The sequence below is a fragment of the Corylus avellana genome, chromosome ca2, assembly GCF_901000735.1.
Source record: "Corylus avellana chromosome ca2, CavTom2PMs-1.0".
NCBI lineage: Eukaryota > Viridiplantae > Streptophyta > Magnoliopsida > Fagales > Betulaceae > Corylus > Corylus avellana.
The window spans coordinates 29,009,170-29,036,316 of NC_081542.1; the positions used below are offsets into that span (position 1 = coordinate 29,009,170).

Consider the following 27,147-nt stretch of genomic DNA (forward strand, 5'->3'; position numbering starts at 1 on the left):
ACAAAATGTGTCTACTTAATGCTAAAACAGTTGAAGGAACTTCAATTTGAGATCATTGTATGCATGTCTAAACAAATTGGTGGTGGCGCGGGACGCGATTGAGAGGGTGATTGCGGCTAGGTGCTTTGTAGCAAGGGGGTTTTTGGACCCATGTGCGGCAGAGGCTTGGGCGGGATTGCAGGCCATTCGGCTGAGGCACGAGCTTCATCTATCTCATATTCAATTGGAGGGTGACGCACAAGTCATCGTAGATGCGGTCAATTCAAAAGAGAAAGATTGGAGCAATATTGGTCATATCGTGGAAGATATGCAAAGGAACTGAGGTCTTTTTCTCAGTGGCAGATTCTCCATGTGAAACGATTGACCAATAATGCGACTCATACTCTGGCTAAATTAGCGACAACAAAAGGGATATGGAGATTATGGTTGGGGAGTACCCCTAATTGTATTCGTGATATTACTCTGATGGAGCAATTTAGCCCATCAGTTGGTTGATTTTTAATGAAACAAGTTCTATTTCCTCAAAATAAAATAAAATAAACAAATTGGAGGTCTTGAGTGTTGAGATTGATGTTGAATCTCAAGTGGATATGATCATCCACTTCACTGAAAATCTTTCAGTGAAGCATGGCACTGAAAGAGAAACTGCCCAAAGTGTTTGACTTCCAAATGACAAGGTAAAAATTCTTCATTTTTACAACAAGTTCTCTTCTTTACTCTATATTTAACTATTGTCATACATGCTCCCTACGTTTCAAGAGCCAAAAAGTTAAAGTTATATAATTTTTTAAGCTTATTTTTTACTCTCTCTCACCCCCATTGGTTTAAAACTAATAACAAAATAATATTTAACTAAAACAAAGAGAGGTATAGGAAGTTTGATGTTTGATTTTTAAAAAAAAATTGCTCTCTAAATTTAATAAAATAAGTTTTCCTCCTCAAATTTAACTTCTATTTAAAGAACCATTATATATATTGGCCATGTTTATATGTCTATTCCAAAACAACATTTGTACTTTGGTTGGCTGTTAGAGCCTACTTCTCAACTGGGTAAAGGATGGAAAACTAGGGTTATAAAGGGGAGATCTTAGGCATGGGAAGCCTCACAAGAAAGAAGAAAGAACTGCTTATATTCTTTGAGAGAAGTCTCAACATGGCGGATTAGGATCCCCTCGCATTATTGGGAGAAAATGAGAATCTCATATTCTCAATCCTGACCGTCCAATTTAATCCCATGGTCTACAGCTTGCCACATATCCCACTATAATTAAATACTAAAATATTAATTAACTTTTAAAAAATAAATCAAAATTAAAATAATAAAAAAAATCAAATCAAATAATAAAAAAGCTGGGGTGGCCGGCCACCCTAGATGAGTTTAAGGGTGGCTTTGGGCACCCTAGACTGCCACCACCCCCAATGGCCAAAAAAAATTTTGAAATTGCTATGGGGGTGGATCGGCTACCCCCGAGGGCCAATTGGGGGTAGCCATAGCCCTTGGGGTTGGTCCGTCCTCTCCCAAAGTCCAAATTAAAAAAAAAATTAAAATTGTTTTGGCCATTGGAGGTGGCCGAACCACCCCCAAGGGCCATGGGGTGGCCGAAGCTACCCCTAAACTCAACTGGGGTGGCCGGCCACCCCAGCTTTTTTATTATTTTTTTTGTTATTTGATTTGATTTTTTTTAATTTTTATTTATTTTTTAAAAGTTAATTAGTATTTTTAGTATTTAATTTATAGTGGGACACGTGACAAGCTATAGACCGTATGATCAAATTGGACGGTCAGGATTGAGAATATGAGATTCTCATTTTCTCCCAATAATGGGAGGGGATCCTGATCCCAACATGGCAAGGCCAATGAATTCGTCTATATATATATATATATATATATATACTCAAATAAGGAGAATCGGGAAAGGGAAAATTAAGGGTCTTTGCCACTCCTGATTGAAGAAATAAGAGGATAAAAAGTGATAATGCTTCCAAACACTCGGTCCATCTAACAACAAGATGTACACCTACATTCGCACGTTTAGAAATCTTCACAGCTTTCTATTTGGGGATGAAAAGCAATTGGAGCTAAATATTAGAAATAAGAATTGTTTAAAGGAAGGATAGAGTATGTTATAATGTGATACATGTGTTTTTGATTTGGACACTACTATTGATACGTCAAAATCACTTTACTTTTAATTCAATGAAAAGTTCAATGAATTTTACATTGGTCCCTTTGTATGCAGCATCGCAATTTAGTTGATAGATCCATATGTTATCTGATCTATCAACTGTTCTTTCATAGATCAGATAACATATTTCTATATTTTCTATCATTTTCCTTTTTGTCTTTGCATGCAGCATCGCAATTTAGTTGAAGCCCCAAAATGTGTCAGAAGGATGAACAAATTTGACCTAATTACAAAAGCTAAATAAATAATAATAATTAATTACAAAAATTATAGGGGAGAGACCCGCATAGAGAGAGAACAAAACTGACTTGGCCCATCACCTTTGTGGGCTAACTTTTTAGTGAATGTTCATCATCACATGCCTGACTTAATCACCGAGTAATCTTTTTAGAGTAAGGTCCGTTTGAGTTTATGATTTATTTTTTGAGTAAATATATAATAAATTCTTGAGTCAACCATCCAAAATTTTTAAAATTTCTAAGTCTTTTTTTTTAAAAAATTTACTCCATCGGTTAATGGAAATGACAATAAAATCATTGCCGTCAAAATTTTTTAATAACCATTAGTACAAAACGCACCGTTTCACCTCATTAAAATATTAATTTTTGGGATAAATACAAAATTGGTTCATGTGATTGGCCTAATTTACAAATCACTCTCTGTGGTTTAAAAACTAATTTATAGATCCTTAGGGTAGGCCAAAATAACATTTTACTCTTTGAACTCATTTTCCGTTAAATGACTTAACGGAAACCGTTATATTGCCACATTACATCCAATAAAAATAAGACACGTGTTCTTTTTTATTTATGCTTTTAAAAAATGACAAATAAGCTTTTTCACGTCATTTTGAGGTTCCAACACACACTCCACGTCAAATTAAATAAACATAATCCCTCTATATTATTCCATGTGCAATTGTCGTCTTCATCTTTTCCACCGATTTTTGCCACTGTCGTCTTCGTCTTCACCAAAAAAAATGACACAGAGAGAGAGGAATAGATTGTTTCCGATGCCCGAAAACATTTTTTGAATATGCTTCAATGCCCAAAAGCAAATCTGAATTTTCATAGAAAGACTGCCCATAAATGCACTAATCCAAAAACGCAGATGCCCAAAAATCTCAGAGTAACTCACAGATTGAAGGTCACACCCATCAAAAGATGATGACTACGGCAAGAATTGTTTAGGAAGATAAAGACGACGGTGGCACAGGGGATATAGAGGGATTAGGTTTATTTAATTTGACGTGGAGTGTGTGTTGAGCCTCAAAATGACGTGAAAAAAAGCTTATTTGTCATTTTTTAAAAGCATAATTAAAAAGAACATGTGCCTTATTTTATTGGGTATAATGTGGCAATGTAACAATTTCCGTTAAGTCATTTAACGGAAAATGAGTTGAGGGAGTAAAATGTTATTTTGGCCTACCCTAGGGACCTATAAATTATTTTTTAATCCACATGGAGTGATTTATAAATTAGGCCAATCACAGGGACCAATTTTACATTTATCCCTTAATTTTTTATGAATTTAATTTTAAAATAAATCTAAAAAATAATAATAATAATAATAATAATAATAATAAAATAAAAAGTGGCCAGGGGTGGCGCTGCCACCCCTGGCTAACCCCCAACACCTATGGGGTGGCGGCCACCCTAGGGGTGGACAAACCACCCTTGGGTAGCCCTTTTTTTTAGATTTATTTTAAAATTAAATTAATAAAAAATTAATATTTTAATGAGGTGAATCGGTGCATTTTGAATTTGACTAACGATTATTAAAAGATTTCGACAGCAGGAATTTTATTGTCATTTCCATCGACTCCGGAATTAAATTTTCGAAGAAAAAAAAAACTTAGGGATTTAAAAATTTTGGAGGGTATTTACCCTTATTTTTTACAATATATTATTTATTTAAAAATCATTCTTTTCACTTTTTGAGAGCAAAATTATTAATTAAGTTTTTATATTTAAGTCTTTTAATATTTACTTTTGAATTAATAATATGGCTAATCCACTTAATTAATTGTGATCATGTGACATTATTGATGGTAGGATGTTATCAATATTAAAAAAAAAGAAAAAAAAAGGAAACAAACAAAGTTTAAACCACAAATTATTCATATACAAGTGAAGTAGAAGATGAATATAGCTGGGCTAGCAAAAACAGGTTTACGGGTCGGGTTCATATCAACCTGATTAACCTGTCAACTCATTTATGTTAACTCAAACCAAATACGTTTATTAAACAGGTCATAAACTCGTTTATGACTCGAACCCTAAACATAAAACTACGTGTAGTGTTCGTATCAGGTTCGCAGGTCGCGGGTTAAATTGTCAGCCCTAAATATAAATATAGCTTATTAATTTTTTTAATAAAAAATTAAAAATTTAAAACAAAATCAATTTCTAAGTTTTTGTTGTGTTAAACACTATTTCCTCCGTCAGTACTCATAGAATTTTTACCATTTCAATCAATATCACCAAAGTATACACATATCATACCATATGAAATCATAATTATATCTAGAACAATAATAAATTCTTTTAAAAAAAAAAACCACAATAAAAATAATTTTTTCAAAAAAATAATATATACTTTCTTTTTTTAAAATAATAATAATAATAATAATAATAATAATAATAATATAATGCATACTGAGGAAGTTGGTGAAGACTCCGCCTCTCGTCAATGGGGGTGAAAAACCCCCTCTTTTCGTAAGGTTGGTGGAGAAGCACCTCCACCGCTAATGACCGGTCAACATTAGATGGTTTAATAAAGCTTTCAATTAATATATATATATATATATATATATATATATATATATTCCATAAAAAAATATTTAAAAATCTAATTATAATTAATATTATTTAATTATAGTTCCTAATTATGATAAATAAGTAAATAAAAAATACATTAATAATATTTGATTCTCTTAAAAACTTAAATACAATAACCGGATAAACTTAAATACACTAACTGGATATTCTATATTTCATTTGAAATGGAAATGATTATTTTCCTTCATTATCAAAATAAAGCTTAACAAATTTGATAACGTTAAATAAGAGAATTACATAATATTAAAGATGGAATGGGACTCTAAAAACTAATTCTCATTGGGCTACTACTATGCACCGACTGGAATGGCGGGTTCCTAGTGTGATAATGGGCTTCGTTTTATAGGCATGAAGAAAACCCAACACCTGCATAGGTGCCGAAAGGCCTAAATTTGCCAAAAAGCCTAAGGCCCCACATTGAGCCTGGGGGCCCACAAAAGGAAGAAACCCCAACACTTGTATAGGCGCCTGAAGGCCTAAATCCGCCAAAAAGCCTAAAGCCCTATATTGAGCCCAAAGGCCCACGAAAGAAATGGCCACTAATGCACCACGAATTCAACAAATCTACAAAGATCACTCAATTAAATCAACTACACGTGTCAAACAATAAAGAAGTTCAAATTCAGATTCGGCAAACAAACTCAATCCTATCAAACAACCTCGATTTTGTCAAACAAAGTTCAAGTACGGTCAAAACCATCATATAGCCTCTCCAATAGGGGTTGCGGATGAAATCTGCCTGGACAACAAACTCCATACTTTTGGGGAATCAAGTGAGAGTCCCTTGCTTGGACAACAAACTCTATTTTTGGGGAACTAAGTGAGAGTCCCTCTACGACTCTCACACACACCGAGCAGGGTGGTGTAGTGAATTCACAATAGCAAACAACAATAGAATAACAACTTTTTTTAAACCAAGATTCTATCAAGAAATCAAGACAAAAGAAATAGAAAATCACTCATCGAGTGTTTCATATTGGAGTACTGCTACTTCATAGAGTCATCCTAAATGTGATGTGACTTTTAAAATCATCGTTGAATTTTAGATGTAATTTATTGACTTATCATTTATTGGTGATTTCAAAAGGTACATCACATTTGGGATGACTCTAAGATAACTTATAACATTACTCTTCATATTGATAAACTTATTGATAAACTGATCAAAATTGACAAAATACATAAACTCTGCGTCTTACAAATTAGGTTTGCTGTATTTATAACAATAAGCAAACTTGGAGTAAAAGTAAACCTAAACCTATTATGGACATTTCTAGAATAATAATAGTTTCCTCCCATGACCACCGACGACGGGGCACACGCACGTAGAAGTTGCTCGGAATAGTAGCATAACCAGTATTACCATGAGTCCCTCGAGTGGTTTGCCTCAGACGCGGCATACTCTCTGATGGGTGTTCAGACCTTGCATGCTTCCTGAGTTCTGAATAGGTCCCACAGAAGTCGCACATCTCAGAAGAACAACTTCTTGCCTTGGAATTCATGAATTCACGAGCTGGCTCTACTATACTGCACCCATAAACCTCTCCTCGACAAAGAGGGCAGAAAAGTTTTGGTTGCAATTGGCTCCCACAATACCTTGCTTGACCAGGCTCCGACCCATCTTCCCTCCTGCTGCGAAATGCTGAACTTGTAAGAGGATTTTCTTGCAGTAGTGCATTTGAGGCATGTGGTGCAAATGACTCACAGAACCGATCAAGACAATAGGAGTGTCTGTAGCTGGTGTCGCACATGTAAGGGCGGCAGCCTTTCTTATAGGAGGAACACTTTAGAAGAACAGCATTATGAGGGTGTTCCATACAGATTGGGCACCTAGCTTCCTCCCATTCTTTCACATCGGCAGCTGATCCCAATTGTTCTTCTACTTTATATTTCTCCATGGTCATGGAGCTGCTAGAGTAAGAAGATGCCCTGGAGTGAGCAGACAAGGTTCTAACCTTTGGCATTTCGGAAGTTAAGAAGTTGGCCACAAGAACTAAAATCTGCCATAAAACCAGCACATCATTTTTTTTTTTTGACAAGTATAAAACCAGCACATCATAACTGTAAACATCATAATATTAATTAAATATCAAGCACATCGGCAATGCATATAGGAATGCAATTGCAATTCCTAGTCACTAAATCAAACCATAGCACAAAACAAAAAAAACAAAAAAGTAATTATACATACCACATAAACATCTTATAAAATTTCCCAAAAAGCTGATGTGGTAAGGTATAGAAGCCATTGGATTTTTTTTTTTTAACAAGGGCTGATCAAAGGGCTACTAGACCTCGTTATGTCAGCTTTGTGGGATATTTGTGTAGTATATAGCATTAATCCCAAAAAAATGTCTACAATTGAACGTGCAGTTAATGTATCGACAGAATTTAAATTTTGAACATAGATTAATTAGATTTTTAAAATAAAATAAAAAAGACAGAAAAAAGCCTATAACAAGTACAAAATCAACTAAAACCTAGATTATTTAAAAAAACTGTTGAAGTACAAATCGTTCTCTAGTACAAAATAATTGATCAAGTACAAGATATATTAAAACCTTCTTTGTCATATATAAAATAATCTCAAGAAGACAAAGAATCCCAACCAGCAAAGCTCCAAAAATTTAAATTGCAAGCTTTAGTGCATTTTTCTTAATCAAGGTAGCATAACCAGCTTTTTAGAAGTCCTTCTACAAGCTATTTGAATAGATTAGGATAAGAAGTGAAGAACAGTTTCAAGTGCTAAAGAACTAAAGAGGAGGTTTTTATAGAGCTACTTAAAAGCTAAAGGTCTACAACATAATCCAACAGCTACTCTATATTTTACTTTAGATCCAACTACAAAATCAATCCTTGCTACCAACTAATAATGTCTTTCCACAAGTCATTACATGTTATCATTTCTCGTATTAAATTATGCTCCTTACTGTTTTAAAAATTGACATGACATTGCTATTACCTTCTCAAATACTGTAACTACTTGGCAATGCAGTTAAGGGGAACTTCTAGATGAATGGCACTAGAGAGAAACTACAGCATCTGCAAGAATTTGGGAAAGTGGACTAAATAAGAAAATAAACTTTCAAAAAAACAAAACAAACAAAAAGAATGATACTCCTAGAGTCCGAGTCATTAGTTTTCATGAAGAGTGAAGAAGATTCCAGCCAACTACAACGCAAACAAAGCTCTGATAGAGGGTCGCAGTGAGCCATTGCAATGGAACTGGTCTTGCAAGATCAAATACCATCATAGGGAATGCAACCATTGGTCCATTGCACAGTTGCGTTTGCAATCCACCACAATAAATCGTCCAGTTGGTCTGCAAATTTGCATTGATCTTCTGAAGACCTTGTTCCTCTGAAGCAAAACAACTCCATGAGGGTTTGCTTGGTCCCATCTCTGTCATGCTTCAAACCAAAAAAAACAATAACACATCCTACTTTATGATAGAATCAGCTGTTCCATCAAATCTTAGAACTTAATGTCTCAACCTATTATCATCTAATCAATCATTGCCAGCATTGGCTTGCCAATAACCTTGAGAATCTTCCATTTACTTTGAAAGTCTTTATAGATAAGAACTTGGTCCTCAAATGCAAAATAATTCTACTAGGGTTGCTTAGCCTCCATGACATCTATCTAATGAGAATTTCTAAAGGTGAATGAATAAAAATAATAGGGTTCTCAATTTTCCACTTTCCAAGGACAAACAACTAGTAGAAATTCTTCAAATTAAGCCACCAGTATAGGACAAGCACTAGCACATCTCTTCAATGAACCTCACTTGAAGATGTTTGTCAGGTACAGTACATCGCACACAAGTTAGCTACTTGCTAGTTATCAACACACAAAGCGCACACATAACCCCCTAGGTCTTAAAAAAAAAAAAAAAAAAAGGGAAAATCGAACAAAACGGCAAGCCAATTATGAACTAATAATAAAGCAAAACTAAACATGCCTCCAAGCCTTTTTTTTTTCTTTCCTTTAATTCCAAACATCATTTGAAATTTCTCCAAACTCAAAGGGCTCCTAGATGCTTTTCAGAAATTACAAACTATCTTCAACTTAGAATTTCATAACTTTTCACCAGGAAAAGATCTGAAATTAATCTTAGTCAAATATTTTATATCTTTGTCATCAGTACGTGGCAGAGAATACATGACCAACGAACTCTGTTTCAAATATGAGACTCTCTCCTAGAAAAATGTAACGAAAGTTAAGATCTTGGGTTCAAATATACCATTATCATCAGCCCATATGCATGAGTCAAAATTCAAACCCACTTGGCACCTACCCACCGGAATTGCAAAAACATCATGACCCCAAAACTCATAACAAGCCCATTGGTTTCGTGATACTTCGATCAAGAAAATTGAAACAAAAAATTTCTTAATTCATAGGTTAATATTTTTTTGAATCTTGTTTTCCCTAATCCTTTTCCCACAAAGAAACTAATTTTTTTTTTTTTCTATATTAAGAAAAACCTGCACCTGCCGGAAAATCAAAGACCCATTATGGAGAGGGCGTTGTGGGTTCAAATCCACAGATTTCTTCAAAAGAAAACCTCAAGAAACAAAACAAAGCTACGCAGATTTTCACAAAAAGATATATTCAAAGACCAAACCAACAAAATTAATCAAAACCCAGATATAATAACAACCCAATAATCAGCATCATCAGTAAAACAAATCATCATACCCATTCAAACCATAACAGATGAGGAAAACAGGAAAAATATGAATTTACCGGAGGCTTTGGAAACTCCTAGAGAGCTTGATGCAGGCGCGGAGTCAATTGTGAGCACAGAAAAGCACTGTCTTCTTGCATTGTGAAAGTACACAATTACCCCCAAAGCCCAATAAGTTTTGAAGAGTTACCTTGGCCCATTAGGCCAGGCCCACAAATTAGGGCCCTCTACTATTCGTTCACATTTTCAAGAAACCTCAAAAATATAAATAAAAAAGACGAAATATTGATTGAGCACGATCTACCAACGACCATGTGTTTATGTCGAGAGTAACTGCAATGTGGTTGGTGCACAAAAACCTTGTTTTGTGTTCACCATTAGGTGGTTATCACATTAGTTGGAACACTCTAACAAAAAATAAATACCTAATTATATCAAGTTTTATTAAATATTTAAAAATAAATAAATAAATGTAGAGGGGGCAAGGGGAGGTGGGGGCGGTTCGCGGCCACCCCCGGCCAAGGGGGGTGGCCGCGAACCACCCCCAGTGGCCTCCCTGGCCAGGGATGGCTGCGCGCCACCCAAAATGGCCTTGGGGTGGCTTGCGCGGCCATCCCTAGGCCATCTGAGGTGGCTGCGTGCACACAGAGAGAGAGAGAAAAAGGGAGAGAGATCCGTCAGCGGATGAGCGGTGGCAGATGGAGGCTGACGATGGCTCAATAACTGTGTAAAATGATTAATCCTATGTTTTGCTATCATATATTTTTCTTGAATTGAAGAGGTGTCTCACTCTAAGTGGTGGGCACAAAAGCTACATTTTGTGTCACGACCACACAGAAGACACTCTCGTTTATATCTCCTACAATCTTGGTTTTCAATTTTTTTTTTTTTTTGTAATGTGAAAATTTAAAGTAAATAAACAAGAATTGTTATGATCAAATGGTCAAATCTAATTAGGGTCCATTTGAATTTACGATTTTAAAAAGTGCGATTTGAAAACATAATTTTTAGAAACGCAGTTAAACATTAGGTAAAATCACAATTTGACTTTTAAAATGTAGTTTAACCTTTAAAATTGTGCGTTTGCGAAAAAACACCAATTTGCCTATAATTTGATTCTTGAATATGCATTTTCAAATCACAATTTTTTAAAACGTAATCCCAAACAATTCATTTTTTAGGATTTGGTTTAAAAAATCATACTTTTTGTCTATGAAATCATAATCTCAAACATAAAGGAAATGCTTGGAGACCAAAGGTCAATCTGCTGGGCAGAACACGAAAATACATCTACTTAATGCTAAAACAGTTGAAGGAACTTCAATTTGAGATCATTGTCTGCATGTCTGAACAAATTGGAGGTATTGAGTGCCGAGATTGACGTTGAATCTCAAGTGGATATTATCATCCAATCCCAAGCCAAACTCATTTAACCAATTCAAACTAAATGTTTCCATGAGCCAAAAAGCTTTCCCTTTGTCTGAATTTACATATGAATGAGTTTGTCATAGCGAAAGACATCTTAAAAGCCAAGGATAGTGTTCACATGACTCAAGTAGCAAAAAGCTAAAGTTAAATTTCTCCTTAATTAAATTTTTACCTCGTCGTTTTACTTCCAAATGACAAGGTAAAAATTTCTCATTTTTATAACAAGTTCTCTTCCTTAATCTATGTTTAACTATTATCAAACATGCTCCTTACATTTCATGAGGCAAAAAGCTGAAGTTAAATAATTTTTTAAGCTTATTTTTTTACTCTCCTCTCCCCATTGGTTTAAAACTAATAACAAAATAATATTTAACTAAAATAGAGAAATGTATAGGGAGTTTGATGTTTGATTTTTTTTTTTTTTTAAGTGGCTCTCTAAATTTTATAAAGTGAGTTTTCCTCCTCAATTTAACTTTTATTTAAGAAACCCATTATAAATATTGGCCTCAAAATTTATTAAGCCGGCCATATTTATATGGCTATTCCGAAACAAGCATTTGTACTTGGGTTCGCTGCTAGAGACTACTTGTCAACCGGAAAACTAGGGTTAGAAAGGGGAGGTCTTAGGCATGGGAAGCCTCACAAGTCACAAGAAACAAGGGAAAACTTCTCTCTCTCTCTCTCTCTCTCTCTCTCTCTCTCTATATATATATATATATATATAATAGAAATAAGGAAAATCGGGAGGGGAAAAATTACAAAAGAGAGTTTTTACCGCTCCTTAACCTGATAGAAGAAATAAGAGAAAAAAAAAGTGAAAATACTTCCGAACACAAAATTTAAAGCGGGTCATCTAACAACAAGACGTGCACTTACATTGACACATCTATAAATCTTCACCGCTTTCCATTCAGGACTAAAAAGTAATTAAAACTAAATATTGAAGATAACAGGCGCCAAGTTCTGGTCCAAGAAAAGGTGGTATCCTTTAGAGGAAGGATAGAGTATCTTATGATGTGATACATGCGTTTTTTATTTGGACACTACTATTTGATGCGTCAAAATCGCTTTACTTTTAATTCAATGAAAAGTTCAATGAGTTTTACATTGGTCCCTTTGTATGCATTGATTACGTATCACTTGCAACTTGCTCCTTCATAGGTCAGATAAAACATATTTTTGTATATTTTCTATCATTTTCTTTTTTAGTTCAAGCCCCACTTCCAAAATGTGTCAAAAGGATGAACAAATTTGACCTAATCACAAAAGCTAAATAAATAATAATAATTAATTAAAAAAAAAAAAAATTATAGGGGAGAGATCCACATAGAGAGAACAAAACTGACTAGTCCGGCCGTCACCTTTGTAGGCTAACTTTTTAGTGAATGTTCATCATCACATGCCTGACTTAATCACCAAGTAATCTTTTCAAAAATGCTTGAGTTTGTGATTTTAAAAAATGCGATTAAAAATAGCAATTGAAAAAATAATTTTTAAAAATGTAGTTAAGTGTTTGATAAAAATCGCAGTTTAACCTTTAAAAATATAAATTGTAATTTTTTAAAACACAGTCTCAAGCGATCAATTTTTTACGATTTGGTTTAAAATCACACTTTTTTATCTACGAAATTGCAATCCTAACCATACACACTTCAATTTTTTCACATCCATATTTAACTTTTTAAACCACTATTAGATTTGTGAATGATCTTTATTAGATTTTAATTCGATTGTAATTTTAAAAGCTACTTATGAGAATAGAAAAATGGGCATGAAAAAGTAGGAGCGTAAGTAGCATTACTCATCTTTGCAAGCATTCCCCTGTTTTCTTTTTTCTTTTTAGTGGATAAGTAATTTTTTTTTTTTTAAGAAGTTTAAGGCAATAAATGTAAGTTTATTGTTTTTAATATTTAAATATCAATTAATTAATATTGATTTTATTTTTTACAATATATTATTTATTTAAAAATTATTATTTTCACTTTTTAGGAGAAAAAATATCAATTAAGTTTTTATATTTAAGTCTTTTAATATCTACTTTTAAATTAATAATATGACTAATCCACTTAATTGTGATCATGTGACATTATTGGTGGTAGGATGTTATCAATACTAAATAGCAAACAAAATTTAAACCACAAATTATTCATATACAAGTGAAGTAGACGATGAATATAGTTGGGGCTGGCAAAACGGATTCAGTGATTCACGTATCGGGTTTGTGTCAACTCGATTAACCAGCCAACTTATTTATGTTAACCCAAACTCAACACCTTTATTAAACGGGTCATAAACCTATTTATGACCTAAACTTTAAACCTAAAACTACATGTAATATTTGTATTGAGTTCGCAGGTTGCGAGTTAAATTGTCAGCCCTAAATATAGCTTATTAATTTTTTTTAATAAAAAATTTTTTAAAAAAAATCAATTTCCAAGTTTTTGTTGTGTTAAATACTATTTCCTTCTTCAGTAATTTTACCATTTCAATCAATATCCCGAAATTATACACATATCCATACCATATAAAATCATAATTATATCCAGAACAATAATAAATTCTTAAAAAAAACCCACAACAAAAATAATTTTTTCAAAAAAATTATATATATATATATATATATATATATATATATGTGTGTGTGTGTGTGTGTGTGTGTGTTTTTGTTGTTAAAAGTAATATAATGCACACTTGGAAGTTGGTGAAGACTCCGCCTCTCTCGTCAATGGGGTGAAAAACCCTCTCTTTTCGTACGGTTGGTGGAGGAGCACCTCATCCTCTAAGGACAAAAGGACGAGTAAATCTAGAAATTTCTGTTGTGATTTTTTTGTGTCTCTCAAAAAATGATGTGACTCTTAAAATTACTATATCAAAATTCAATAATAATTAATCACAAGTTCAATGGTGATTTTAAGAGCCACATCATTCTTACAAAGACACTCACTAAGGACTGTCAGGACTGGTCAACATTAGATAGTTTAGGTAGTTGTCTAAGGTCTCCAATTTAATGAAGCTTTTAATTAATTAATTGTATATATATATATTACAAAATACAAGTTTTCTAGTTAACTTCATATTTTTTACAAAATCTCAACACAATCCCAATAAAAGCCTAAAAGAAGAGAGAGAATAAATAAATATTTTGGGTTAAAAACTTCAAAATAATGGATATGGAACTCAATGCATAGGTAGCAATGTAGCATACCCAATGTTTAAGAACGCAATAAGAAAATTGATGCAGCCGACTTTTTGTGCTTTTTATAAAACTTTTCCTATATTTTGAAAAAGAAAAAGGGTGCATAGAACTTATGGTTTAGAAGAAATACAGTGGTGCATGAGGAAATCTTAAGCATCCAAATCTTTTGATTCAAGAGGTGGATCTGTTTCTCCAAGATTACAAGGCAGCAAAAGTTAACGAGGCGGTATACAATGTCTCTCCCATAGTTTCAGCCTCAAAAAAGTGGCAAGCTCATCCAAATGGAATGTATAAAATTAATTGGGATGCAGCCTTAGATTCCAAAACTCGTCGTGTGAGAATTGGCATCATTGCGAGGGACTTTGAGGGACAGGTGATTGGTGCAAAAGGGGTAAACAATTTTGTATAACACAGGACCTAGTGGTATCAGAAACATAAGCGGCATTGAGTGCTGCAGAATTTATGGCTTCAATTTGTTATTTTGAAAGGAGATTCCTTACAAGTTGTTAAGACACTCTAAGTAAATTATCAAAATTTGAGCAAATACAGGTAAGTGCTTGCAGACGTAAAAGTCGTATTAAACAAGTTAAGGTATTAGTAAATTCGACACACTCGAAGAGAAGTAAATTGAGCGGCCATGAGATGCGGCTTCCGGTGGATTGAGGTCGGAACCGATATTTAATAAATGGGTGAAAGTGAAACCAAAAACCAAAATTCAAAATTTTGGGCATAGATATTGAAAGGAAAGTCCGGATTGTCCCATATTATGCATAAAATATTTGGTTTGCATGTGAAGAAAACGTACGGGTTGGGCAAATCTTTACATACCCAGTACCGAGTCCTGTACGCGTTGGCCAGTTTGGCTCCAATAACGGGACGAGCCCAGACTGACTCCCAGTCATGCCCAACTGCATGGGCTACGCGTCAACTACGCGTCCGTGTCAATGCAAAAAGAGAATTTCTTTTTTTCATTCTCTGCTTTGATCACCTTTCTTTTATTAAATTGATTGGACCATTTTTTTTATTTTATTTTTTATTTTTTTAAGGGTTGGTTTGAATTATGATTTGATTTTAAAAAATACAATATAAAAATAACGATTTTAAAATATATAATTTTAAAATATAATTTTTAAAAATGCAGTTAAGTGTTTGACAAAATCACAGTTTGACATTTAAAATCACACGTTAGTCTTTAAAACTGTGTGTTCAAAAAAAAAAACTTAATTACCTACTATTTGAAAACGCAAATTTGCTATGTTTTCAAATCGCAATTATTTAAGAACGTAATGGTTTAAAATTTCAGTTTTTGTCTATAAAATCGCAATCATAAACGCATATTTAGAATAATAACTGACATGACAGAATAAACAGTATCACCTTAACCCAATAAAATAAGAATAAGATAAAAGTATGTCAAATATAACAAATTAATTCTATAGAGGTTGTAATATTTGTCATACTCTATTTCGTTGGACTGATGTGACAAAATTTATTTTTCCTACTAAAGTCGTTGTTTTAAAAATAATAAAATAAACACTCTTAAGCCAATTCTCTTCTATCTTAATATATTCAAGTGTTTGTGTTTAGGTACCATAAAAAATAAATAAATAAAAATGCTAAGATGGAATTAGGATTTTAGATGTGTGGGGAAAATAAATAAAAACTTTTGGGGGGTGAAAATTTTATTTTAAAATAATTATAAGGGTATTCTAAAAAATAAAATAAACGCTCTAAGCCAATTCTCTTCTATCTTAATATATTCAAGTGTTTGTGTTTAGGTACCATAAAAAATAAATAAATAAAAATGCTAAGATGGAATTAGGATTTTAGATGTGTGGGGAAAATAAATAAAAACTTTTGGGGGGTGAAAATTTTATTTTAAAATAATTATAAGGGTATTCTAAAAAAAATGGGGGAACATTTTGAGGTTTGCCCATGAAGCCCCGAGCCTTTTAGTATTTCCGCCCCTAACTACAGTATTAGAGAAATTTAATTTCACTCATTTTCTCTTTTTTTATAAAAAATTAAAATTAAATCCGAACTATTGAAAAAACTAAGCCAAATCTTTGCAAAAAGTGCAATGGGCTATGTCAAATAGAATTTGAGAAATGCTTTTTTGTATCATGTGTCGTTCATTTCCCGTATATTTTCATTAAGTTGGGATGCTTTATCTACATGTAATTAAAAGAAAAACAATACGAATAATAAATAAAACATGCAAACTCAATAAAATATAGACGAGATAATAAACCCAAAATGCAATCAAACATTTCTCATTGTGTATTATTATAAGATGCGCTATATACCATGACCCTCCATCGGTTCGACCCTTCACCAGTTTTTCCCTCATTTTTCCACTTTTTAAATCACTATTAATCTATAGAGTCATATAGGTCTCACACATGAACCTCGTATATTCAATGATGATTTTAAAAAAGAGAGAAAAGTGCAAGCGAGTAATTTTTACTTTACGAGACGTGTGCTACATGATAAATAATTGATTGAGCTAAGACTATTTTGTATTATTATTATTATTGTAAAACAAGAGAAAAGAAGAATACCAACCAACCGGGTCCAAGAGCCGAACTCACATGTGACACGTGCAAAGGTTTGGCCAACTTAAGAGTCGGTCCGTCCACCGACCAGTTGACCACGTTTTTGTGTCAAACATTTGTTGAGTCCTTTCGGGGTTGTGTTTGATTTGATTTGATCCATTCTAACCCGAAACCCCACGGTGCCGCATTTTACCGTTTCAATTCAACGGCTTTGAATTAATCAAAACCTTTTCAAACTTCGATTATTTTATTCTTACCTTTTCAAACCTCCACCGCGTCCATAATTCTCGTATATATATATATGAACTCAGTCCAACCAGTTCCACAACAAAATCAAAAACAAAAACGAAAACGAAAACAAAAAAAAAAACATTCTTAGTTTTGCGTCATTCAAACAAGTTCAGTTCAGAATGATTTCTTCGTGGAGAAGGAAAAGAGCTGGCCGCCGCGCTGCCAAGGAGAAGCGGCGGGGCGAGAACGGAGAATTGGAGTTGATGATACCGACCAACTTCCGATGCCCGATATCTCTAGACTTGATGAAAGATCCGGTGACTTTGTCGACTGGGATTACGTACGACCGGCAGAGCATTGAGACGTGGATTGACTGCGGAAACCAGACATGTCCCATTACAAATCAGGTCCTGAGAAATCTCGAGCCGATACCCAATCACACGTTGAGGAAGATGGTGCAGGATTGGTGCGTCGAGAACCAATCCTACGGCATTGAGAGGATTCCCACGCCGAGGATTCCGGTGAGCTCGGCGGAGGTTTCGGAGATTCTTTCTAAAATTACTGCCGCGAGTAAGCGCGGAGATCAAGTCGGGTGCGGGGAATTGGCGGCGAAGATCAAGGCGTTGGGGAAGGAGAGCGAGCGCAACAAGCGGTGCATTGCGGCGAATAAAACCGCCGGCGGCGTTTTGTCTGCCGCGTTTGAAACGTTTTCGAGATCGTTTGATACAAACAGCGCCGTATTGGAGGAAATTTTGTCGGCCTTGACAATCTTTTTCCCGCTCGACGAACAGGCAAAATCGAATCTCGGATCGGCTGCTTCGTTGCGTTCGATGGTTTGGTTTTTGAAGAGCGGGGATTTGTCGGGGAGAAGCAGCGCCATTTTGGCGTTGAAAGAGCTTCTTCATTCCTCCGATGAGAACAGAGCAGACGCATTGGCGGAGATTGAAGGCGCATTGGAAGCGTTGGTGAAGATGATCACAGAGCCCATTTGCCCGACTGCGACAAAAGCTTCATTAATGGTGATTTACCACATGATCAACAATTCCTCGTACCAAAACGAAACAATTATTCAAAGATTTATCGACATGGGTTTGATCTCTCTGCTTCTGGAAACGCTTGTCGACAGCGAAAGAAGCATTTGCGAAAAGGCAATGGGTGTTCTTGACGGAATCTGCAGCGGAGAAAAAGGGAGAGAAAAGGCGTACAGCCATGCTTTGACGGTGCCGGTTTTGGTGAAGAAGTTGCTGCGCGTATCGGATTTGACGACCGAGTTTTCGGTCTCCATCCTTTGGAAGCTCTGCAAGAATGAAAAGAGGGAAGAAGGAGGAGTTCTTGTTGAAGCTCTTCAAGTAGGAGCTTTTCAGAAGCTGCTGTTGCTATTGCAAGTTGGCTGCGCAGAGAGGACGAGGGAGAAGGCAACAGAGTTGCTGAAATCGTTGAATCTTCACAGGGATAAGTTGGAATGTATTGATTCTATGGATTTTAAGGATCTCAAGAGGCAATTTTAATTCTAGGCAACAATCTTTTTTCATGGTGTAATGTATATAATACGAAATACATATATGTTTTTTTATTTTTTCAGATTGAAATCCTCAATATATATTCCAAAAATGATTTGAATTTATCCAACTTTTGCTTAATGTAATGGGAAAAATGCAAAAACAATTCACGTGGTTTACCTAATTTGTAATTAACTCAGTTTGATATTAAAATAAACTCAAAGGTCCCTGAAGTATGCTAAAAAAATAATTTAATCCTTACAATCAACTTTCGTTAAGTGACTTAACAGATTTTAATAGAGTGAAACTTTAGAGTCAATAAAACTATGATACTTCATGTCAAAAAAAATTGTGATTTTTGTCCTATTTAAGTTAGTGTCACACTAATGGAATCATAAATAAGTAGGCGACATTTGATTGGATTGACTAAATTGTTTTTTTGGTATATCCAATAGATCTTTAAATTTATTTTGATACAATAGGAAACTAATTGTAAATCAGCTAAATTACAATGACTAATTTTGCATTTTTTTCTAATGTAATTAACATTTTAGAAACACTTAATGTAACATGACGGATTGAACAAGGACGTGCACTCTTGATAAAAATGAGTTTATTCTTCTAAAGTATCGGCCAGAACTTCCTTCTCACGTTTGAGTACTAGCAGATAGATCACTAAAAATCACCATTAGATCTTGAATAGCACGGTTAGATTTTAGATTTACTAATAATTTTTAGTGTCATGGTAGGAAGCGGTGTAACATTTCTCTTATAACAATATTGGGTTTAGTTATTCTGTGTAATGGTGGATTATGTTGCCATCTGGATCTCAGTTTTAGTAGTATTCTGCTCTGTACTTTTCTGTAACTTAGCTTATTCTCAGTCAACTCTTTATTTGCACTTAAATTAAGCCTACTTAGTTATTTATAAAAATAAAAAATAATAAAATAATAAAATTAAGCCTACTTTGTTGAATTTTCCTTCCATAGTTTTCTTTCTGGTTTCTGCAGAGCACATGATCCTCAAAATTCACATGATGAAATATGCAGTATACATCAATTGAGCTGAGGGCCCTCCACCCAAGTACTTCTATTGGTCCTTCCTATGCTCATAAACAATTAATGGGAATGGGAACACACTAGAATGTTATTCTTCACACTCGTTCATTACATTCATTTTATGTTGACTGATATAGCGTGTTTTAAGTTTTTTTTTTTTTTTTTTTTTTCTCTTTAAATGGTTGACATTAAAAGCTACTTAAACTACGGCACATCAATCAGTGTGAAAATTAATATTACTCATTTCCTCTTCTCCGTTGTTGCATGAACCTTACATGGTGTCCCATTCTTGGAGCCTTTTCTTTTGACCATTTCCATTAAAGCCCACTCTGCATTACTAATTTTGCTTGTTTACATTCTATGGCATCGCTATGGTTATGTGATCATGTGTCTCTGTCCCTACTCAAAGTATTTAGTAGATATGATTAGCCCCATGTTCTGAAGGTATACTTGACAAATCATGTTTCTACATAATTAATGTTAAGCCTCTAATGAGTTGATTGTTAATGGTTTTGGGGGCCGTTTTCTTTGTTTTTGGTCACATGTTTTTTTGTTTGAAAATAATTTTGATATGACATAAAGGTGAAAAATGTTTGTCAATACATTTGTCTTAAAAAGAGAAAACAAAAACACACAAAAAAAAAAAAACATTTGACGAATAAACAAAAAAGGCGGGGAAGGACATGGACCATTGACTTTATAATTTTAAAATTTATAAATTTGAAAGAGCTAGGAGTGAGAAGGTGGCTACGGCAACAATCGCTAACCGTAACCGCCTAGGCAGTTAGTAAAATTCACTAACCGCTTCCGCTAACCGCTTTTTAAAGAAATTTTTTTTTAAAAAAAAATCAATTTTTAAAAAAATGACGTCGTTTATATGGTAATATGATAATACCCTACTACATACGACATCATTTCTAAATTTTTATAAATATTTAAATACAAAAACGATGTCGTAATTTTCATAAATATTTAAATATAAAAACGATGTCGTTTCATGTATATATATATATATATATATATATAGATAAATGCAAAATTGGTTCATGTGATTAGCCTAAATTATAAATCAGTCACTGTGGTATAAAAAGTAATTTATAGGTCTTTGTAGTTGGTCTAAATTATAAATTACTTTATGTGATATAAAAAATAATTGATAAGTTCTCAGGATAGGCCAAAATAACAGTTTACTCTATAAAATCAATTTTTTTTTAAATAACTTAACAAAATTCATTACTTTATCACGTCATAACAAATAAAAACGCTTGGGAGTTGAGGCTCTGGTTCCGATAACTACCTTCTTCTCAATACTTTCCCAAGCACCTCTGGTTCCAAGCCAAGCAAACTGCTTGAGGCTAAAGCTCCATTTGGTTGTGTTGTCCTTTACGTTTGAGCTTGACAAAATATGAGCCATAAATTATTAACTTTTCTCCTGAACTTGATTTATGTAAGTTTAGCTTCATCTTTAAATGTTAAGAGCCTTCAAAAGCCCATTAAGAACCGCAATTAGAAATCTGGCTGTGAATTGAAAATTTGAAATCTTTTGTCTATATAGACTATATTTGTGTTTGAATTTCATTTCCCATATGTGATTCAAGTTTCAGCCACAGCAACAAAAAAATATCTCAGCAGCAAATTCAGCAAACACTGTTAAACCATAACGAAAATTTTTAAAAAGATAAAATTATTCTTTGATTTTCTTTTTCTTATTTTTAAAAAAATATTAAAAAAAAGAGTCACAAGATAGCCCAACTGTGGGTCACTTTTTTATTTTAATTTATTTTTTATGTTTAATTTGAAAGTAAGAGTAAATTTGAAATTTTATAAAAAAATCAGGGGTATAATAGTTATTTTATCGTTAAAAATTGACATAATGATAAATTACATCAAATTAAAAATTTAAGAGATAAAATTAAGAGTTTTTAAAATAAAAATTCTCAAAACGTGTGATAATTCAAGATTTTTATTTATTTATTTATTTTTTCGACGTGTACGTAGTAGTGGACATGCGCATGCAAGTACTGTAACATCCCCAGCTTGTTAAGGCCGAGTTTGCTACTTTTCTTCTTTCACAACAAAAGTTCTTGCAAAGATCTATAAGGTCTATCAGAGTACTTGATTTTGAAAGATACGAAAAATGCATAAAACATTTTTCAAGAGATTTTATTACAAGCGAAATTAGAAAACATTAAACTTTAGTTGCGGAATATCATATCATTACAATAACTTATATGAAAAGACTTTGAAAATTAATAATTATTCCCACCCCATTCCGGCCTCCTATTCCAGCATCCTTTCTACCTGAAAACAAGAAATAAAACTGAATGAGCCCAAAGGGGGCCCAGCAAGTAAAATCCACAACCATAAATAGTTTTACTCCTTGTTCTCAGTTTTGAAAATCATTTTCGCAAATAAATATAATTCTAGCCATAATAATATCTGTATGTACGGTTGCATCTCCCGTAACATATACATACTATTACATCTAGTAATAGATCATCGTTGTAAATCATCTTTATAAATCATCATCATAATGCATCATTATAAATAATCTTTGTAAATCATCTTAGCATATCTTCGTTGAAAATATAGTATCATTTTCTCATAATAAGGCCCATGTACACTATTACCCCTGTGCACGAGGGTTGCGGGTCCTTGTGACCATGGCACTGAACTGTGGCCACAGCCATGCCCGACCGTCAATTAACTCTTTCTTGGTGCACTCAACGGTCTAGTTGATGGAATACCACCTTCTGGCATAGCCTCCTTCAGTGGTTTCGCCTCCATCCGAGTATCGGTACCGAACTCTCATCTTATCTTATCTTGGGGCCAAAAATACTCTCCTCCATACATGTGCCCTCATTTCATAAACATTTATCTCATCTCTTGTACTTTTCTTTGTACTTCTTTTGATGCATCTTAGGGCAACATGTAGGAGGGTTTATCATCATTTTTCTTTCTTATAATCATCATCATTTCTCAACTTTCTTTTCTCAAAATGGAAACTTTTCCAAATATAAACTTGTTGTGCTTAGAAAGCATTTAAACAAATAGAAACTTTCTAGATAATTCTTTTAGAAATCCTTCATGCATGCAACATAACTTCATAATACGTAAATAAAATAATCATTTACAATTTAATACAAGAATATATAAATAGCATGACATGAAGTAATTTTAGAAGGGGTAGTGAATTTACTTACCTCTAGACTGAAGCTAAAAGTGGTATGAAGGAATCTAGTTGCTCCAATATGACTAACACCACTAGTATATCTTTTGAAACTAATTTCTAAAGTCCGCTATCTCTTGTGTTCTTTCTTTCTTGTAGCGCTTGGTCTCGCCCTTTCTCTCTCTGTTCTGAGTAAACACTCTTAGAAAGAAGAAAGACCGAGTAAAAAGCGGAAGAAGGAAGAATATATGCAAGAGATGGGAGAGGAGATGAGTGGTGAAAATTGTGAAGGAGAAGAGCTCTATTTATAGGAGAAAATCAAATACTATTCTACCTTCAATTTACAATATACTATACCCTCATTTTACTATTTCACCAACCCTATACTATTCACCAACCCTACACTATTCCACCAACCCTTTACTATTTCACCAACCCTACACTATTCCACCAACCCTACACTATTCCACCAACCCTATACTATTCTACCAACCCTATACTATTTCACCAACCCTATACTATTCTACCTTCTTATTCTACCATCCTTATACCTACCATTTACTATCCTATTATATCACCAATTATTACAATCATACTCCAAATTATACCAATCAATCATCAATTATCATATCTCTTAAATCTCCCAATAAAATAATCAATATAAAATCATCATCATGATATAATAACCTCAAATCAATATTCATTCCAATAATATTCATAAGATCTAATAAGTTCCTCAAGAATAAATATTATTACCTAATATCATCAATAAATATCTCAACCTCAAAGTAAATGTCATTACCTAATATGAACATTAATAGCATCAAATTAATATCTCTAAAATAAGACTTTAAAAATCTGGGGTGCTACAAGTACAATACAACATTGGTCGACATTATCATCATTTTTATTTTCTTTGGAAAATCTTGTCTGGTTTAGAGTTTTGGGAAGATAGAGATAGATGTGAGGTATGTGTGGCTGAACCTCCTTTTTTTTTTTTCTTTCTCTTTTTTTTTTTTCTTTTTTTTTTTTATGGTTTATAAACCATCATTACGTAGCATCTTAACCAAAATAGTCAAAAGTATATATATATTTTTCTATTCTAATTATCAATTTTTTTAAAGCACCCTCAATAGCATTATTATTTTAACAATTTACTGTCACTATTTCATTGATATATATATATATATCACTGCAAAACAAAAACAATTAAAAAAATGAGTTTGCCGGTTGTGCCAGCGAGATCTCACTCTAATGCCTAAGTGAGTTTCTTGGAGAAAATCTGTATAATGGCTAAAGCACAATTTTTCCGTTTGAGTTTTATACTTGGTGTATGAGCCTATTAATAGGTAAAGAGATTTAGACATTTAGTTTAACATGGATTAAGCTTTCTATTTCAATTTGACCTGCAGTGTAGAGAAGTTTAATTGGATTCGAGCTCAACTCCAATTCAACTTGGACTAGGACCGTTAGACCGGGTTCTTTAGGATATTGAAGAGTTTTGCTAGACCCGCATTATGATTCCTACTCCAATCCAACTCGGAGTAGAAATCTAATCTGAATTCTTCAAGATAAGAATTGGTCCCGAAAAATTAGGGATTTAGACCCGTACTCTTCTAAAGATTTTGAGATAAAGATGCACCTTCTGCATACGAGATGCCTTGATCTTGTGTTCCCGAATATATTTATCATAGGTTTGTATGTAGAAAATGAATCTTGGTGGTCTCGTGATGAGCTTGATCCAGGAATAACTCTGGTATATCAACCTACCATGTTTTCCCGTGACGTATCTATTCTGGGAATTCTTCGTGTTCCCGAGATGTGCTTATTCTTAAAATGACTCTTCGTAGGTGGGCCTGGGTTGTTAGTTCTTGAACCGATGATGATGCAAGATAAGAATTGCTTTTAGAGCCTCTTTGTTGTAACATCTTCGTAGACCGAGACCCTCAAGCCCATTATTCTTCTGAAGGACCAGTTGAGTGACATTATTCCCAACACACATTAAAACCAGATTTTGTTATATTCCAAACAAAAGGTGCAGGTTTCTACTCTATATTCTCTATATCTAAATAACAAAATGGTTTTATAAACTGTAAACTGAATTAGAAAGATAGTTAATAAGCTAAAAAGATCATTCAATAAAGGAAGAACAGTGTCTAGATCCCTCAGTACCTTCCAGCAAATGTGGATTTCCAAGGGTGACTACGACGAGTTTGGTCTATCAATTGTCCACAGGAAATTCATCAAAAAAGTTGTAAATCATTCAACAAAGCAATTATACCCAGAAAATGGATTGGCTTTGAATCCATTTATACACCTAAATCTAATACCCAAACCATTTGAGAAGGCAAAGAAAATGGAGGAGTGAGGCATGCTTGAGAAAAGGAAAAGAAAAAGAGGAGAGCAAAAAAACTTTTTAATAAATTTTTATGTACTTGGTAGGGGTGAAAAGGCGGCTAAACCGCCTAGGCCGACAGCTAACCGCCTCTATATATATATATATATATATGAAACATTTAAAATTTTAAATATATAAAAATCTAGAAACCTTTGTTTTTAAAAAAAATTAAAATAAAATGAATTTTTCAAATTTTTTCTTTTAACTCGTTAGAGGTTATTGGAGTTACTAATCGCTAACCGTCTTAGGTGATTAGCTAACCGCGTAAGTGGTTACGGCTAGTGATTTTAGCCAATAACCGCCTTTCATTCATAGTATTTGGCGAGTGAAGACTATTGACTAAATTGGCTTACCAAACTGACAAAAAAAAAAAAAAAAAAAAGTTTTGTTGAGGTTGCTAATAGTACTCTAAACGTTCATATCGATGAGCCTCATTCACGGTTGGTACCTAATGACATGCATCCCCTCTCCATGATTTCTTTCTTTATTTAAAAAAGAAAAAAAAAAAAAAAAGAAAAAAAAGGCTAGTCATTGAACGATGCATAATGAACTAATAAAAATTCAATCTAATTCTCTCTCCTTTTAAGGAATAATAAAAGTGGAATATAGGTGTTTTGATAAAGTGGGTAACTAAAATACAAAACGGCTTTCTTTAATTAAAATGTAACTAAAATTTGTTGAGTCAAAAGTGAATACTCCTTACAGTCCAAACACAATAGCACTGAAAAAACAATAATTTGTAGATAAAATATGTTAAATTCATCTAAATTAGGCTAAAAATTCGAAGTTGTCCTTCTTAGTTCTAGTTAGTATAACAATGATTCGTGCCAATCACACTTGTGATGTAGTGCTTCAAGGTCAAGCTAGACTTTCCATCCCGCCAATCACACTTGCAGTTTTAATAATTTAGAATTTCTACTTTTTTAAATTGTAAAGGCATTTGGCAAAATATATAAAAAAAATATTTTTTTTATCAAATATTTGTTATATAAAATCATAATTTTAGTTTAAATTCGCGTTTTTTCAAGTAAGTACCCTATAGTTAGTTTATAGAAATCGTAGATTTTTTTTCTTCATATTTTAGATTAAGTGCTTTTTAAATCGCAATGTCAAATATCTTACATTTTGCATTATCTGTTAAAAACATTGATTATTCTTGCGAAATTGCAATCCTAAACACATCCTTAGCCTAGTAGCAAAAAACATACTAAAACGATGCTACATTTGGCTCTCTAAATTATTTAAGCTTTTTGTTGAGTCCTAGAGTGTTAACAAAAAAAAAAAAAAACAAAAAAAAAGAGTTTTTCTAATCCCTATCGTCTCTCCTCTCAAATGGATTTGAAGTGATTTTATATACTTATGTTTCGACACGACTTGAATTTGACTTATAACATTAAAATTCGTAATTTTTTACCCGACTTAACAACTCAAGACAAACTTAACACGAAATTTGCATGTTAGGGATTGAGGGTCAACCTGTTCAATTAAATAATTGAATTAGACTTAACTTATATAATTTTATACACATGCTTCGACACTATTTGAATCTAACATGCGAACACCAATCCTCACCGGTTCTCGTTGTTGTATTTCTTAGCATTCACAGCTCATTTTGCAACTGGTTTGAAGCTATGACAAATAATGTTATTTTATTTTGATTGTCTTTTATTGCACATCTCTTATAAAAAAAAAAAAAAAAAGAAAAGAAAAGAAAATTGTGTTGTTTCAAAAACTAAAATAAATAAAATTTGAATAAATTATTCAACTGATTCAGCTCTTATTGGAAAATTAAAACCAACAAAAATAAATGAATCAAATTTAAACGAATTATTTTACTTAAGCTCCACTCTGGCTGCCCTAAAATCCTAATTCAACCAGTTGCCTACTCTCACACTCG

General features: G+C 33.3%; 2 protein-coding genes across 5 annotated transcripts; one reads left to right on the forward strand and one right to left on the reverse strand.

Moving 5' to 3' along the window:
• Positions 1 to 6,163: 6,163 nt before the first annotated feature.
• Positions 6,164 to 9,851, reverse strand: LOC132168749 (uncharacterized). Of its 4 annotated transcripts, none has more exons than XM_059579780.1 (3): positions 9,776 to 9,833; positions 7,989 to 8,436; positions 6,164 to 7,026 (listed from the first exon to the last, which is right to left on the reverse strand). In XM_059579780.1, the coding sequence occupies exon 3, from the start codon at positions 6,988 to 6,990 to the stop codon at positions 6,244 to 6,246; it is 747 nt and encodes a 248-aa protein (XP_059435763.1). In that variant the 5' UTR covers positions 6,991 to 7,026; positions 7,989 to 8,436; positions 9,776 to 9,833; the 3' UTR covers positions 6,164 to 6,243. The 4 variants fall into 4 exon arrangements, with proteins under 4 accessions (XP_059435763.1, XP_059435764.1, XP_059435765.1 ...); XM_059579781.1 differs by having other exon boundaries at positions 7,989 to 8,386; positions 9,776 to 9,828; XM_059579782.1 differs by lacking the exon at positions 9,776 to 9,833 and having other exon boundaries at positions 7,989 to 8,068; positions 8,274 to 8,907.
• Positions 9,852 to 17,286: 7,435 nt separating this feature from the next.
• Positions 17,287 to 18,649, forward strand: LOC132172245 (U-box domain-containing protein 21-like). Its single transcript, XM_059583714.1, has one exon. It carries the CDS (start codon positions 17,306 to 17,308, stop codon positions 18,632 to 18,634), a length of 1,329 nt encoding a protein of 442 aa, XP_059439697.1. The 5' UTR covers positions 17,287 to 17,305; the 3' UTR covers positions 18,635 to 18,649.
• Positions 18,650 to 27,147: the final 8,498 nt, after the last annotated feature.

Coding starts and splice junctions, on each gene's coding strand:
- LOC132168749 (XM_059579783.1), bottom strand. CDS start 6,990: ATGCCAAAGGTTAGAACCTTGTCTGCTCACTCCAGGGCATCTTCTTAC.
- LOC132172245 (XM_059583714.1), top strand. CDS start 17,306: ATGATTTCTTCGTGGAGAAGGAAAAGAGCTGGCCGCCGCGCTGCCAAG.